Below are 13,845 nucleotides of genomic sequence, written 5' to 3'. Positions count from 1 at the left end.
GTCTGCTTGTTAATCAGCTCTCTCCAGAAAACCATTTTCAGGCTATACTGTGGCCAGCCAAACCTCTTTTCATATGGCTGTGGGCTGTGTTGTATAATAAGTTGACGGCCAGATTGGGAAGGCATTTCAAGTGCTGGATGCTTGTCATCAAGTGGGTAGTGACCGCTGATCATTCTGCATTTGGCAGACATTTCACAGTCTGGTCGTGTGCGCAGGTATGGTGGGTCTGCTCAGCTCAACGTACGCTGTGAAGGCGAGCCTGTCCAAACTAAAGGTAACATGATCAGTATTCCACAGAGAATAGATCCGAGATTAAGATGAAGTGCAGATCAACATTCGATGTTGATGCTACAAAGAAAGCATCTGAGAGCTTTCATGCCCCCCTCATCCTCTCTCATAGTATCCCTGAATCGCATCAACGAGTTGGGATTGTATCGACTTAAGTGCGCTATTCTTTGATGTGTTTTCATTTCTTTACTTGTAAAGATAGGCGCACCCCCACATTGCTACCCCTCGCACAACACGCAAAGGCTTGTGAAGCCCTCCGTGTTTGTCCACCGCTGCTACACGTGCAGCCCATACGCATATGGCACTTGAAAGTGCAGAAGACAGAGAGCTGCTCAGATAACATGCTCTCAAAGTCACGACATGGATAAGAGGCGCACACACTGCAGTGGCAGCCTCCTACCTGGATCCAGGAGACACAGGGCACACACTCGACGCAGAAGTCAAGGTAAAAGATAATGCGTTTATTTAGTAATCAGCAAATAGCTTTCATGCAGTTGGGTAAGTGGTGAAGCCTGTGAGGCCTTGATAAGATCGTTTGCTTTCAGGTGTTTCCCGTCGCACCTCGTGTGCCGTTGAGTGCAAATTGAATAGGGTGACCTTTTTTTGCCGCAGAATCAAATTGACTGCATTTCCCCCAAAAGATTCCGCCATTTCAATTACCATAAATTTGTGATATTGCGTCCCCCGTCAAACGCGCAAACACATGCACACAGAGATGTAGAATGGGACAATGACACAGGAGCATACCTTTTGTCTGAAACGCTGTAGACCACTATATCTTGTCCACTGTACCCTGGCTCTCCTTGCACTGGCATCTTTCCGAGGAAGACATTACTGTGACAAATGAAACGCCACAAACCCTCGATGGGCTTGGCAGGGCCTGAAAGGTCAGGAGCTGCATTTGAGTGCAGGTGTACCTAAGTGTGTGTGTGTGTGTGTGTGTGTGTGTGTGTGTGTGTGTGTGTGTGTGTGTGTGCGGTTGTAAGTGTGTGAAGGTGGTGTCAGCAGCGGATAATAACAGAGTCCTCGGTGCGAAAAACAAGAAGTTCTGGTCCATTCTGCTCCCCTTGAAAATCTATGTAAATGTCAAAACCAAAGTGACCAGCCTTCTGTGTGTGTGTGTGTGTGTGTGTGTGTGTGTGTTCAATTGTTTTATGGATAGCTACGCTTGGCTGGTGATGGCAGACTTACACTCCAGCCAGGAAATGTGGCTGCGTTCCTTTAGAAAGATGGACATTGGAAACTGTCTCTGTGCTCCTTTTTTCTGTCTCTCTCTGCACTCGCTCAGTTCCCTTCCCTGTGTTCCTCCAACGCATTATCAACAGTGTTACAGTATGTTCAAAGGCCCCTTGCTTAGTGGTGCACATTCAGAGCTGCCGACTTAAGCAAATAGCTATTTGCATGCCATTAGGCGAAAAAAGCAGAGGGAAGCACCATTCTTCATCCCATCTCTGCATCTAGCTGAATATTCCTTATTCGAGGCTCCAAATGTCTGTTTCTCTCCCCCCTCCCGCTGTGACCGTCAAAGCAAGTCAAAGTCAGAGTAATCACAGCAATCAGTGCTTCCTCGTGCCAAGCCGATTGGGAAGTAGCTGCCAAAACAAAAGGGTGAGTGTCCAATCATTATGATGGTGTGTGATTCTGTGGTGTTAGCAAACGGTTGCTTGGACCATCTGTTGGACGGCTGGAGTAGGAAAACAACAGCAGCTTGGGGCAGGACCGTAGATGGGGAGGCTCCACCAGGACACACCGAACCCCCCACCCCCCCCCACCCCCCCCACCCACCCACGATCCGATCGCTTGTTTGGACAGCTGTGTGAGGATGCGTGTGAGCTGATGTGAACAGAAGTGTGTATGCATTTTGTGCTGTGTTTGGATGGAGAGTTATCAGGTTATTTTTATAGATCTGTCATAAATATAAGGATGGTGGTTTGCGTTGTCTTTCCAGCTGCTGATCTCTGGGGTTCATTGCGTATCTTTCTGGCTGCATGCGCTTTTGTGGAACCTGACTGAATGGTTTTTGACCCGAAGCTATACAGAAAGGGCTTGGTGGGACTGAAGGCATGTGACAGCCTCAGCTGATCTCAGCAGATGTGTGACAGAGTTCAGGTGGTTAGCTTTAGGAGCAGCAGGGTTACCGGTCAAAGGATTTTTCCGCAGAGAACTAGAAAGACCAGCGCTGCTAACATCCCTTGGGTAGGTGTCTCAATCGGATCTGGCCTGTGTCAGGATGTGTAACAACAGTTCTCTCTCTCTTTGGCTCCCTCTCTCTCACGCACACACAGATATCTCGTCTCCTCACTTTCTATTCTCCTCTCTCTTTCCCTCATCAGCTCATCTGATAGTGCTCTAACAGTCTCAAATGGTTCCCAGGAGATGCATCATCTCTGCACACACACACACACACACACACACACACACATATCCTGGTCCTCACTGATGGGTCCAACCGTTTCCTCATTGACAACCCGCGTAGCCTCCTAAACTGAGACAGACATCTGGCATGTAAACAGTCAGCTCCTGCAGCAGCACTTCTTCTTCATTCCGAGAGCTGCCATTTTTGTTTAAATGGAGGCACAAAATAGTGAATTCCTGCCAGGGCGAAGGGATTATCACAAGGCCAGTTGTGGTATTATAGCTAAGCAGGATGGAGAAGCCTAAAATCAGCTGCCTGCTGCTTGGAGCGGACAATCTTGTCTGCATTTAGATGGTACAAGATTTAGCTACTCGCAGCTCAAACCATCATGATAACCAGAATATATACTGACTGGATGAATGCAGAGACACACTGTTAGCCACCAGTGCTGTGATTTTTGTATCCTCAACATGTTGACCCTCGATATTGAGCCCATGGAATCATTTTCTTGGGAAATTCAGATTCAGAATAACAGTCGCAGTCACAGCCCTGTCTACAATAGAGGTTTAACATTTAGTTTTATGATTTGGAACACCGTCAGACTGTGTCACCGCCGCCTCACACGCTCAGACGCACAGAGGGACTTAACAGTGTTATGTATGGTTTCATCGCTCCGTATAGGCCATAATCACCCTCTCTCCATCTCAGTAAGCTCATGCTAAATGACCAGACATCCCTGGCGGCTGCCATGATTTGTCTCTCTGCCGTGCATCGTGCCGTACCTTACCCTCCCTGCCTCTCTTTCCTCCCTCCTTCTCCGCTCCCATATGTTGTGCCTGTGTGACCAGCCGACGTGTCAGGCCTGACTAAGGCCTTAACGGCAAGGCTGACGTTGATTTATTTCCTCTGAAATCTGGGGGCCGGGGGTAATAACACAGAATGACATTATTTGTTTATCAAATCCAAGGCTGCTTTTCTTGGCAGAGTCAAGATGTGACGACTTGATACGACCCCCTCGCTCGGTGCACGCACATATACCCCCTGCAATTTCTGATTGTGCCATGATTAGAAGGTCTGGCTCGTCTTAACCTCATCCAAGGGACTGCTTTTGAAAGCTGACAGAGCAGAGAGTGGAGGGGAAAAAAAATAAAGATTGAGATGAAGCAGTGCAATTAAATTGTCAAGGCACAGATTTAACCCCGCCACGCAATTTGGGGGCCAATTTATTAAGAATGTTTTCTGTCTGAACTAACTGGTTGCTATTCCTCTATCTGCAGAGAGAGAGAGAGAAGGAAAGAGTGAGCGAAAAGAGACAGTAAGAATAAACAGTACTTTAAATACCAGATGACCCATTTAATGGGAGATATTTTATCTTCCCACATCCAGAGTGTCTGCCACATGTTCTGCTTCTCATTTGAAGATAACGGCGGAGCTGTTGAAACTGCATCTTGGTGTTATTCAGTGATCACTTCTATCATTCTGGCACTTTCACAACACATTTGGTTCCTTTTAACATGTAAATGATGCATTGCCCCGAAAAGCTCGTTAAAATTTGATCCCTGGCAAATTTGCTCAGGAGCTTGGAATCCTCAAGAAGCAATTAGCAGATTTAATTTGGCTATTTGCCCCAGTGTTCAGAAGTGAGTGTTTGTTTAAAACAGCACCTTCACCTTCCCTTATCAGCTGTGTGAATAGTATCTCCTGGAACACAAATGCTGAGCCGTGGAACTCAATAAAAGAGTTAAAGGCAAGGACAACCTCTAATACAGCCTGCCTGATAACAAAAGGGCCTCACCTAATAATGAACAACTGGAGTTGGCTTTCTTTTCTCCGACGTAGGGAAGCTGGGGTGAAGGAGGGGGGAAAGAAGCTCTGCCAGCACTTGCCAGCATGTTTAATGGCTAATTGAAGCATTTGGAATAAAACAGCCACAAAATGGCACCCTTTAGAATTGGAGCGGGGTTAATATATTGTGATCCCACAATTAGCCCAGGATTGTTAAGATCTCTTTAATTCGGTGAGGTCCATTAAGCGGGATGGGCGAGAAAGTGCTCCCACCGAGACAATTTTTCTCCTCTCTCTTTGTTCTTCCTGCCCTCTTTTCCTCTCAGCAGCTGCTGGAGTAATCAATATAAGTGGACATGGCCGTCAGCAGGTTGCCGGGTTATCCTGGCGTCACCCCCTTTGGGTGCCATAGTTCCCGAAGTCCACCCACATAGAGATTTTGTTTATAAATATACAAGGGACAAGCGAGCCATTGGTAGAAGATTGACTTTGGGGTGGAAACTCTGCAAGGTGTGGTCCTTAAGCTGGCATTGAAAAGCTCACCCTGCTGGCCAGGAGTATTAGATCATGGTCTCACCAGGGTAGAAATGATCACTGAGGTTTGCTCTTTACCCCAGATTCTCAAATCCCCACTTGGCCTATGAGTGCCTCCACGAGAGCTGCAGCAGCGGCTGCAGCATGATCGTCACGACTCAGGGTTTTACAAGTGTCTCTTTCAGAATATGAGAGTCCCTTCTGGGTTATCTTCGGGGATACAGTGTGCCTGTGGGAGCTTGCCAATTGGTGGAGGTTTTTGAAACAGGATTGAAATCACTACATTTGAGCCTGCCACAGCCTCAGAAATTCCCCAATCCTTTCCAAACCATGACATAATGAAGCTTGCACAGCCCCCTCAACTTTTAATGTAACTACTGTGTCGCAGAGTGGCAAAGACTGCAATTTCTACAGAACGTATAGGTTTGAATCTAGAGAGGTGACTAAAGCCCCACCCAAATACAGCAGTGCTTGGATGTTTGGTGAGGTTGGATCTAAACAGATGGCTGGCTCATTAAAGACTCATTTGTGATAATCTAAAATGATCCCGCTTTCAATTTCTCATGCGAGGATGTATGTTTGGGCTAAGAAAAGGCTCCGGATTTATCAGCGGTTAATACCTACCCGCTTAGTGCTCAGGTAATAACTTGGGATGCTGGAAAATGGTGAACATTTCAGTCGTGGAGTGTTCCAGCACAGTGGATTTGGAGCTTCATGCAAGTAATTAAACAGCATGCCACCTCATACAGAGCAATTTCCTGCAAGGCATTTGCTTGCCAATGCGGCGTGGCCCCAGTCTACATCGTGTTATCTCTGTGAAATATGTCCCCTTTATCATTTTTTAATAATGACTGAGTGCTCATGTTGTTTGGAGAAAATCTACTCAATGAGCATCAGATTAACGTTTTCCTCACCGTTAGCTAGCTAACTGAACGTCCAAGATATCTGTGTCATCTATAAATGAAAATTGGAGGGGGGGGGGGGGGGGGCATTAAAATAGCTGCTACCTCATCGGTGAATCCAAACCTGCTCCGAAAGTGCCGTCCACGGTGGGTGTGTAATTGTGTAAAATCAGCGGGGTAGAGAGGAACAAGTGGGTATATTTCCTGCATGTAAGCATCCGAGTCTTCTGGGGTGTAGTGCTGGTATCTAAGAGGTTGGTGGCCCCCTTGGCATAATGATGGCCACACGCCGTCACCGAGCGATGATAATCCTGCCATGTGCATAAAGGGATTTGTTCTTGTTGGGCTGGCCACAGAACATCCCGGGGTGACGACGTTGTTTATCTTTCCGCTGTCTTAAAGTCCCCTGGGCTTTTATGGCCCTGGAACTTGCAGTTCCTGTTGTCACTTGTCACTGCGCAAAGGCACAGCCGTGCACACACAGACACACACACAAACACACACACACACACACCCTTTTGTCAAGCAAGCTGCATTCCTCTTGACCTTAATATACATTTTCTCTTGCTTCCTTCTTTACATACTGTACATGCATGTTAGCGGCTCACACCTCTTTCGCTATTCATCTCTATATATTTCATCTCTCTCTGTCTCTTTATTTCTCAAACGCAGCCATAATCTCTACTATTAAACAGCCAGCTGCAGCAAGCACACAACTCCTCTGGAGCATCAGAGAGGAGCTGAGTGGCGAGGACACGCTTTATTTTTCATGAAATGTTGATGATAACTTCCCGCCCATCGTGCACATCAGCTGTCATGCTCACATTTTAAATATATCGCGTTTATTTAGCATTAACGGGTGGTAATTTGCCTTATCTGAGCATAGCTTGCAAACATCTTGACGGCAAGCCGATCTTGTCGCAATTCCGCCGAGGAAGATAGAGGAGAGTCAACTTCCACTCATTGTTTCCTTTACCCCCACAAACCCCTCAATACCACGACGCACCCCGACCCACTCCTGTCTTCCCTAGATACTTGCTACTTGTCAGCCCTGGTAATGGGTTTCTTGGGGGAGATATTATTTTGGTCCAGTAAGCTGCGTGCTTAAAATATGAGTGACAGGCTTGACTCACTTGCACAGGGAGAGAATTTAGTTTTGAAAAAGGCTGCCAGGATAGAAACAGCTCTACTGCAAAAAAAAAAAACGAGGGAAAAAAAAAATCTTCCCACTCTATTAACAATGAAAGCCTGCATGCAACCACCCACCACCTTTACTTCCCCGGTAGAAAAAAAAAGAGATGCAACTTCTCCTGACTAAAATGTCCTATTTTCCCCCGTCTCTCTGTTTTTCTGTCTCTGTCTTCCCCCTTTTCCCCCTCCTAAGAAGATAGATGAAGAAAATGAGGCCAACTTGCTGGCAGTGCTTACAGAGACCCTGGACAGCATCCCGGTGGATGAGGACGGATTGCCTTCGTTTGAGGCCCTGGCAGATGGGGACGTGACCAATGCCAGTGACCGGAGCTGTCCCTCCTCCCCTGACGGCTCACCACGCACCCCAGAGCCTGAGGAGCCTTCCCTGGTAAGACCACCAGCTTTTCCTTTGTGAGATTCTCCCATCACCACCGCTCCAGGGTCGAAAACGTGCCATTCCTGAGACATGACCTCCAGCCCTGCGCACACTGCTGCTTTTTTTTTTGCCAGTCTGTGGCACACAACAGATAAGACTCTTCAACAAGACTGGGCACCAAAAGTGGCCATTTGTCTGTTAGACTTCTGTCTTTGGCAGCGCCCAGTCCACACTCTGCTACATTTGCCACAATGTGTTCCCTGTATGTGTCGTCAGAGCATTCAGAGATGCAGATGCAGGGAGGAGGGAAGTAAATGGAATGGATCAGTGCGTTTGCTGCTCAGTGCTAATTACATAACAGTGCTATTGTGGCGCCAATTCAATGATACGAACACTGTGGTGGGGCCAACTATGGTTGACACAGTGCCACAAGCCCTGAAATCAAGCCGGCACATAATGAAAGTCAGGGAAAAAAGAAATCCATCTCATCTTGTCAACTCTCAGTGGGTCTCAACTAATCCCCCTGTGCCCGAGTCATCTTTTTTGGCAAAAAGACAGGCCTCTCGATGAGAAGTCAGCTTACCTTTGTGCTGTTATTTTTACACATAACCACACCATCTGGGCATTCCTCTAGCTTAAAGGCTTTGACCTAAAATGTTGTGTTATGTTCAGTTATAGTCCATTTTATTCCATGCCGGTCCCTTCCAAATGACCTTTAGCCACATGCCCGAGAGTGTTTATTCAATCACATTAGAGGAGCCTGGCTTTGTGTACACAAAAACACCTTCACAGGAAGAAAGACTTGTCCTGTCGCATACTATAAACTGCTTAAAAAATGTCTAATCTTTTAAATATCTGAGTGATTTCATCTTTTCTGATTGCAGCGTTGGCCTCTTTTGGTTCCACAAAGCGCAGGCTGTCTAATTGAAAGAAAATGGTCATTTGCATAAGCCATACTCACTTCCCCCCTCCTCCACCACTTTCTCTTGTTCTGTTTGGGTCCATTCGCAGCTGAAGAAGCTCCTTCTGGCACCCGCAAACTCCCAGCTCAGCTATAATCAATACACAGGTGGCAAGGCACAGAACCATGCAGCCAGCAGCAACCACCGGATCAGACCACCACCTGCCGTCGTCAAGGTAGGGACACACACACACACACACACACACACACACACAAATATACGCACTGCCTTGCTGCGTATTTCACTCCTGAACACACATTTTCTGTCAGTGTTTGTTTATCTCTCACTCTGTTCTTGCTCTGTCTTGTTTCTTGCTCTTTCTCCCCCCCTCTCACACTTTTCTTGTTTTGGTGGCCGCCTTTAGAAGATGTTAGACTACTGCTCTAGTCTACTATCCCAGGGGGCCATCTCGTAATGAAAACAGGCTGATTGCTGTTGGGCTTTCCAGGCGAGGCATCGGCACCGTTGTCTCATTAGCTCCACCACTTATCCGCCTTGGTATGGTGCCTGTTGGAAAAAAAAAAAAAAAAACAGCGACAGGCACTCTTGCGGCGAGATTGATGCCTTGAGACGTCAAGATCAAAATATCAGCCTTTATGTTCTCATTAGATGGCTCTCAAAAGGACTTTTTTTTCGAAAGGGGTTGGGATTGAGATGAATTTTAGTCAGTGTAAGCGTCATATGTTTGTGAATATGAATAAAAAAAAAAGTATGTCATTCCAGTAATCTGTTTGCATTTCATGTCAGAACCTGACATAGTGTTTGTTCAGTGCCATATACAGCTTCCAGCACTTGATCATTTGCTCTTGTTTGGGGAAAAATGTTTGAAATCTCTATTTGTTCTGCTTTCCCTAGTGCTTAAAATCCTCTGAATTTAAAAAGCATCTGTATGTGATCATATTGTGTGGTAAACACAACACAACACACACACACATATACAGATTTGTGTGCGTTGTGCATACTGTGTTTGCACATGGAGTGCGTCAACCTTCCTCACAGTTTCTATTTTCATACTGTGCCTTTGAGTCATCCATTTCTGGAGCACAGCGAATGAGGACTCCCGGAGGACATGGTGCGCGTACAGAGTGGCGTGTTGGTGCTCGGAGGGCCACGCAATTAAGATGATGGGCGGACCGCACTCCCACCATTGCCTCCCAGACAGTTGGGCAACCACTGTGCTTAGGCTGTCTGAGTTGCTCTTTCAGTCTCTCTCTGGCTCCCTCCCTTTGTACTTTTATTTTTGTGCCCAATAAAGCACTTATCATTTCTCACAACTGGATCGACTGAACTATACTAACAGTGAGCAAAACTTTATTTTCTAAGCAAACCAAATGATGTTCTCTCTCTTTCTCTGTCTTGTTGTGTTGCACAGACGGAGAGCCCCTGGAATGGAAAAGCAAGAGGGGGCTCCAGCCAACAGAACCGCCCGGTGAGGCGGCCTTGCACTGAGCTGCTGAAATACCTAACAGCAACTGATGACATCCTGCTCCACACCAAAGCCAGTGAAGCCAAGAGCACCTGGGGGGGTGCCAGTAGCAGGGACAAGAGTGGCTTGGGTCTTGGCGCATCTTCCTCCTCCTCTTCGCCGTCCTCGTCGTCCACTTCCTCGTTCTCCTCCCTCTCCTCCACCTCGTCTTCCTCTTCTTCCACCACCTCCAAGAAGAAGTCAGCTGTACCATCTCAACAACAGCAGCAGCAGCAGCAGCAGCAGCCGCCGCAGCAGCATCACCAGCGAGGTGAGAGCCGGGCTGCAGGCGAGTGTAGTGTGGCTGGTGTTGGGGCTGGGAAGTGGCAGCGTTGCAGTCACGATGACGGGTTTGAGGAGTCGGAGGGTGCTTCTATCCCTGTTGGCCACAGAACCTCCACCTGCGGCCATGTCCGCCCCAAACTGGAGCACGGGCCACCCAGTGAAGAAGGAAGGCCGCCAGGCGATGTGGGCCGCCTGGCCGCCGCTAGGTTTATTAGGTATATGCATTCTTATTCCCTCCCTCCCCGAGAGGTGAGTCACAGCTGTGAGCATTGCCGAGAGGCTGCGGGCGCCACTCAGGCTAGTGAGGGCTTTGGCAGGCAAGGCCATAGTAACAGTAACGGTGCCAGCCGTGCACCACATAGACACATCACAGTGACTATTAAGAAAAGAGATGAGAAGCTGGGGCACCCCTTACTTAGCCAGCTGCTCACCTCCAAACAGAGGCCTGCTCGATATCGAGCCCACTTACTCCCACCTAAGACTTTACCAACCCCTTTACCCAGCACTCTCAGCAAATTAGCAGGTAAGAGGTCTAAGAGCCCAGCCCAAGCTGTTTCTGAGGTGGAGGAGGAAGAGTTAGGGGGGACCGCTGATTGTAGAAACCGGGCAGAAAGTCAGGTTGAAGAGTCTGACTCAGGGCCCCTGTTGTCACCTCTCGCCTTAGACCTAGAGAGCTGGGTTAGCCAGCCAGACTCAGGGCTAGACCTGGGCTTTGGACTAGAGCTGGGGTGGCTAAACCATGGGGAGGATGTTGACCATGATGATGATGATGATGGTGTTGATGATGATGATGATGACCATGTCACGGGCAGCCCTGCAGCGGTGCTCTCACAAGGCCCACCAAGCCCACTCTTCCCAGATACTAGAATTGCAGAGCCCGCCCCTCCCTGCATCATACAAGGGCAAGGGTACCCACACAGGCAGGCACTCAGCGAGCACCCCGACGACCAGGGCCACCCGTTGTTAGGTAATCATGACTGCATCCCCCCCACTGGCCTTATCTCTGCTCTCTCTTCTCCCTCTCCTGCTCTAACCACTTCCCAGTTTGACTTCACAACTAACCCCTATTCTAATACGAATCTAACAGTCATTCTGAGGGCATAAACAACAATGACAACAAACAGCCTGCTAGCCAATGCTTTTTGCTAGTCCCGGAGGCATTCTTTCAAATTTAAATTGAGTGCAATTTTTTTAAAAAGGAGGGGGTGGGAAAAGGGGCGAGCCTTGTCTTGCTTCTGTGCGTCTGGTGTTCATAAAGTCGACCCTTGAACCACCTTTGGCTGATTGAGCTGAGTGTGCTGAATATGTACATGTAGACTCAGAGCCCGGGCGTTGCTCTTTAGCGTCGTGCTACTAAAGCCACGTTCCCTTAGCTGGAGCACAAGTCGGCCAGAGCCTCGGGCAACTGCACAAGCTTCCTTGACTCTCCTTTCTTCCTTCTTTTTCCCCTCCTGTGCTGTTGGTGCATGCAATTATGACTTAATTGTCCAGGGAGGGGCTCACCCACTGTCATGTGTCTTGTTTGTGGCATCGTCTCTCTGTCTTTATTCCATTTCGAACTCGCTGTTGTCTTGAGCGGAGTATGTCTGTGTGTAGACACCAGTGAAATGCGCACCATCACTTCATCCTGCCTCACAGAGTGAACAGTCTATCCAAAGAGAATAAATTGTTAAAACGGGGTCAATTCTAAAAACATATGCTTTGTGCAATAGTGTCTATAGAGAGACTTTCTAATGGGTGTTTTTTTTGTAGTAATAATTGCATTTAACGAGCCAATTTGAGATTAATTGTTGCAGAATGTGGACCTGTTCTCTTCTGCCATGAGTGTCATACCTAGATCAATAATTACCCATGCTCCTTTGTGTTCTGCAGCCAAACCAACCACCTTGCCACTTCCTTTGACCCCAGAGTCTCCAAAGTAAGTGTGAGAAGTTTTTCCACATTATTCCAGGCAAAAAGCAACAACAACTACAGAAAAAAAGCCAAAACCAAAGACAACTAAATAGACTAGAAACCAAATTGAGGCATTTTTGTGACTCATTTCCATTTCTTAGATCACAAAAAGCATTTAAAGTCCTGCTTTCACCTGAGAAGTAAATTGTTGCACTTATTTTTTGTCTTCCAGTGACCACAAGGGATCACCATTTGAGAACAAAACCATTGAACGCACATTAAGTGTGGAGATTGCTGGAACCCCAGGTAAGCACACATTTCTGATTATTTAAAACACATGCAGTTGTTATTTGTTCAGACCAGCCGCTGGGATTTCTCACTTCCCTGTTGTAGCTAATAATGGGTTAACTCTGTCTCCCACATCTTGATAGTTCCATCACAGTTCAGAGTTCAAGGTGAAGGCAAAGGAGAACATTTTTATGTCCCTGAGTATTGATTAGGCTTTCCAATCTCTTCAGGGTTCATTAGCAAACCCCTCCCATCCTCCACCACCTCCCCTCCCCTGATACTGAAGAGTTAATATGTTTTTCCTCTTCCTCTATCAGATCCTAATGCTCTCTGACGGACAGCTTACACATCATAGGAAAATTGAAATGGCAGTGTTACGGATTTAATTGGTTTTGCAGTATAATTCACTTTTGCCCATATGATCTGTGCTTTCCTTACCTTGAACATGCGGCCAATTAGATCAGCTGAATGTTAAGTCTTCTGTGCAAAGGATGCTGTTTCCTAAATGGAGTCAGCATGAGGGTTTTTCGCCATCATTATTGACACCATTCTTTTTGTGTTATTGCCTTATAATTAACTACATCAGATGAAAGCTATAGGCAAAAGGTAATTATGGGACAAAAATGAAGAGAATGTCAGTGAAAGCTGCAAAATTGGGGGTTATGTCTCTCTTTTCCTCCCTGTGCTAATAATGTCTGTAATTACCCCCCTTCTCCCTCAGATTAATCATCTAAGGTCAATAAAAACAAAATGGCTGTCCTTTAATCTCTCACACTGTGTGCTGGGCCCTTCAGGTATTCATTTACCAGCAAGGGAAATGCTCCTCATATAACATACCTCATGTCTGTCCTCTATACCGTCTGTGTAGCTCTCATGGGGGATGGAAATTTGTGGCACATCAGACCGCAAGAGGTCTCCCTCTGTCCCTCTGACCTTGGTTGCTGCGCTGTGTAACCCTTTTGTGTAGAAAAGCTTTCGGGGTCAAAGGGGATGCCTGTTGAGACCTAAAGAAAGGAAAGAGCAGGGCTACTTAAGCTCTGGGGCAATCAAGCAGGGTTAATATTTTGTCCTGTTTTACTGCACGTGGGTGAGTCTATTGACCTGTGGCCAAAGCCGGGCGTCCGTTCTGTTCCACCGCATCCATTTTACAAGCACGGTCAAATAAAGCCCTTCACCTGACTTAACCGTCCTGCGCAAATTTAGGATTGAATATTAGCTGGAAAGTCATTAGTCCAGAAAGCTCTAGGTTACTGAGCCCCTTTATAGGGATTAGCTTTTGTGTCATGTGTTGTATGAGACAGATGGATATAGATCCCAGTAAGTTGAGGCGAAACCTTTTAGGTCTAGAGTTACACGCCTTGGCAGATTTAGAGTAACATTCCACTACAGTGGAGATTATGGTGACGTCACTGATAACCAGAAGGAAGTTAGCCAGGTGGGTGGCTCCACATCAGCGACTCAATGATGGAACTTTCCATGGATTGCTGGCAGTAATATCTTACTTCATGACTTTATGACAA

General features: G+C 47.0%; 1 protein-coding gene across 11 annotated transcripts in view; it reads left to right on the top strand.

Annotated features, from left to right (window-relative positions):
• Positions 1 to 13,845, top strand: part of ppargc1a (peroxisome proliferator-activated receptor gamma, coactivator 1 alpha) — a 248,124-nt gene that overhangs the window by 222,009 nt on the left and 12,270 nt on the right. For 3 of the 11 annotated variants that reach the window (XM_076724426.1, XM_076724429.1, XM_076724431.1), the window contains exons 3-6: positions 7,250 to 7,444; positions 8,444 to 8,569; positions 9,767 to 10,359; positions 12,270 to 12,343. In XM_076724426.1, the coding sequence (XP_076580541.1) occupies positions 7,250 to 7,444; positions 8,444 to 8,569; positions 9,767 to 10,359; positions 12,270 to 12,343 (988 nt within the window). Of the gene's footprint in view, positions 1 to 7,249; positions 7,445 to 8,443; positions 8,570 to 9,766; positions 10,360 to 12,016; positions 12,063 to 12,269; positions 12,344 to 13,845 lie in introns of all 11 variants that reach the window. The other 8 variants (XM_076724433.1, XM_076724435.1, XM_076724432.1 and 5 more) reach the window with 4 other exon arrangements.

This window comes from Chaetodon auriga, chromosome 24, assembly GCF_051107435.1.
Source record: "Chaetodon auriga isolate fChaAug3 chromosome 24, fChaAug3.hap1, whole genome shotgun sequence".
Lineage (NCBI taxonomy): Eukaryota > Metazoa > Chordata > Actinopteri > Chaetodontiformes > Chaetodontidae > Chaetodon > Chaetodon auriga.
The sequence above is the reverse complement of the archived record's forward strand: the minus strand, read 5'-3'. Positions and strand labels throughout refer to the sequence as shown.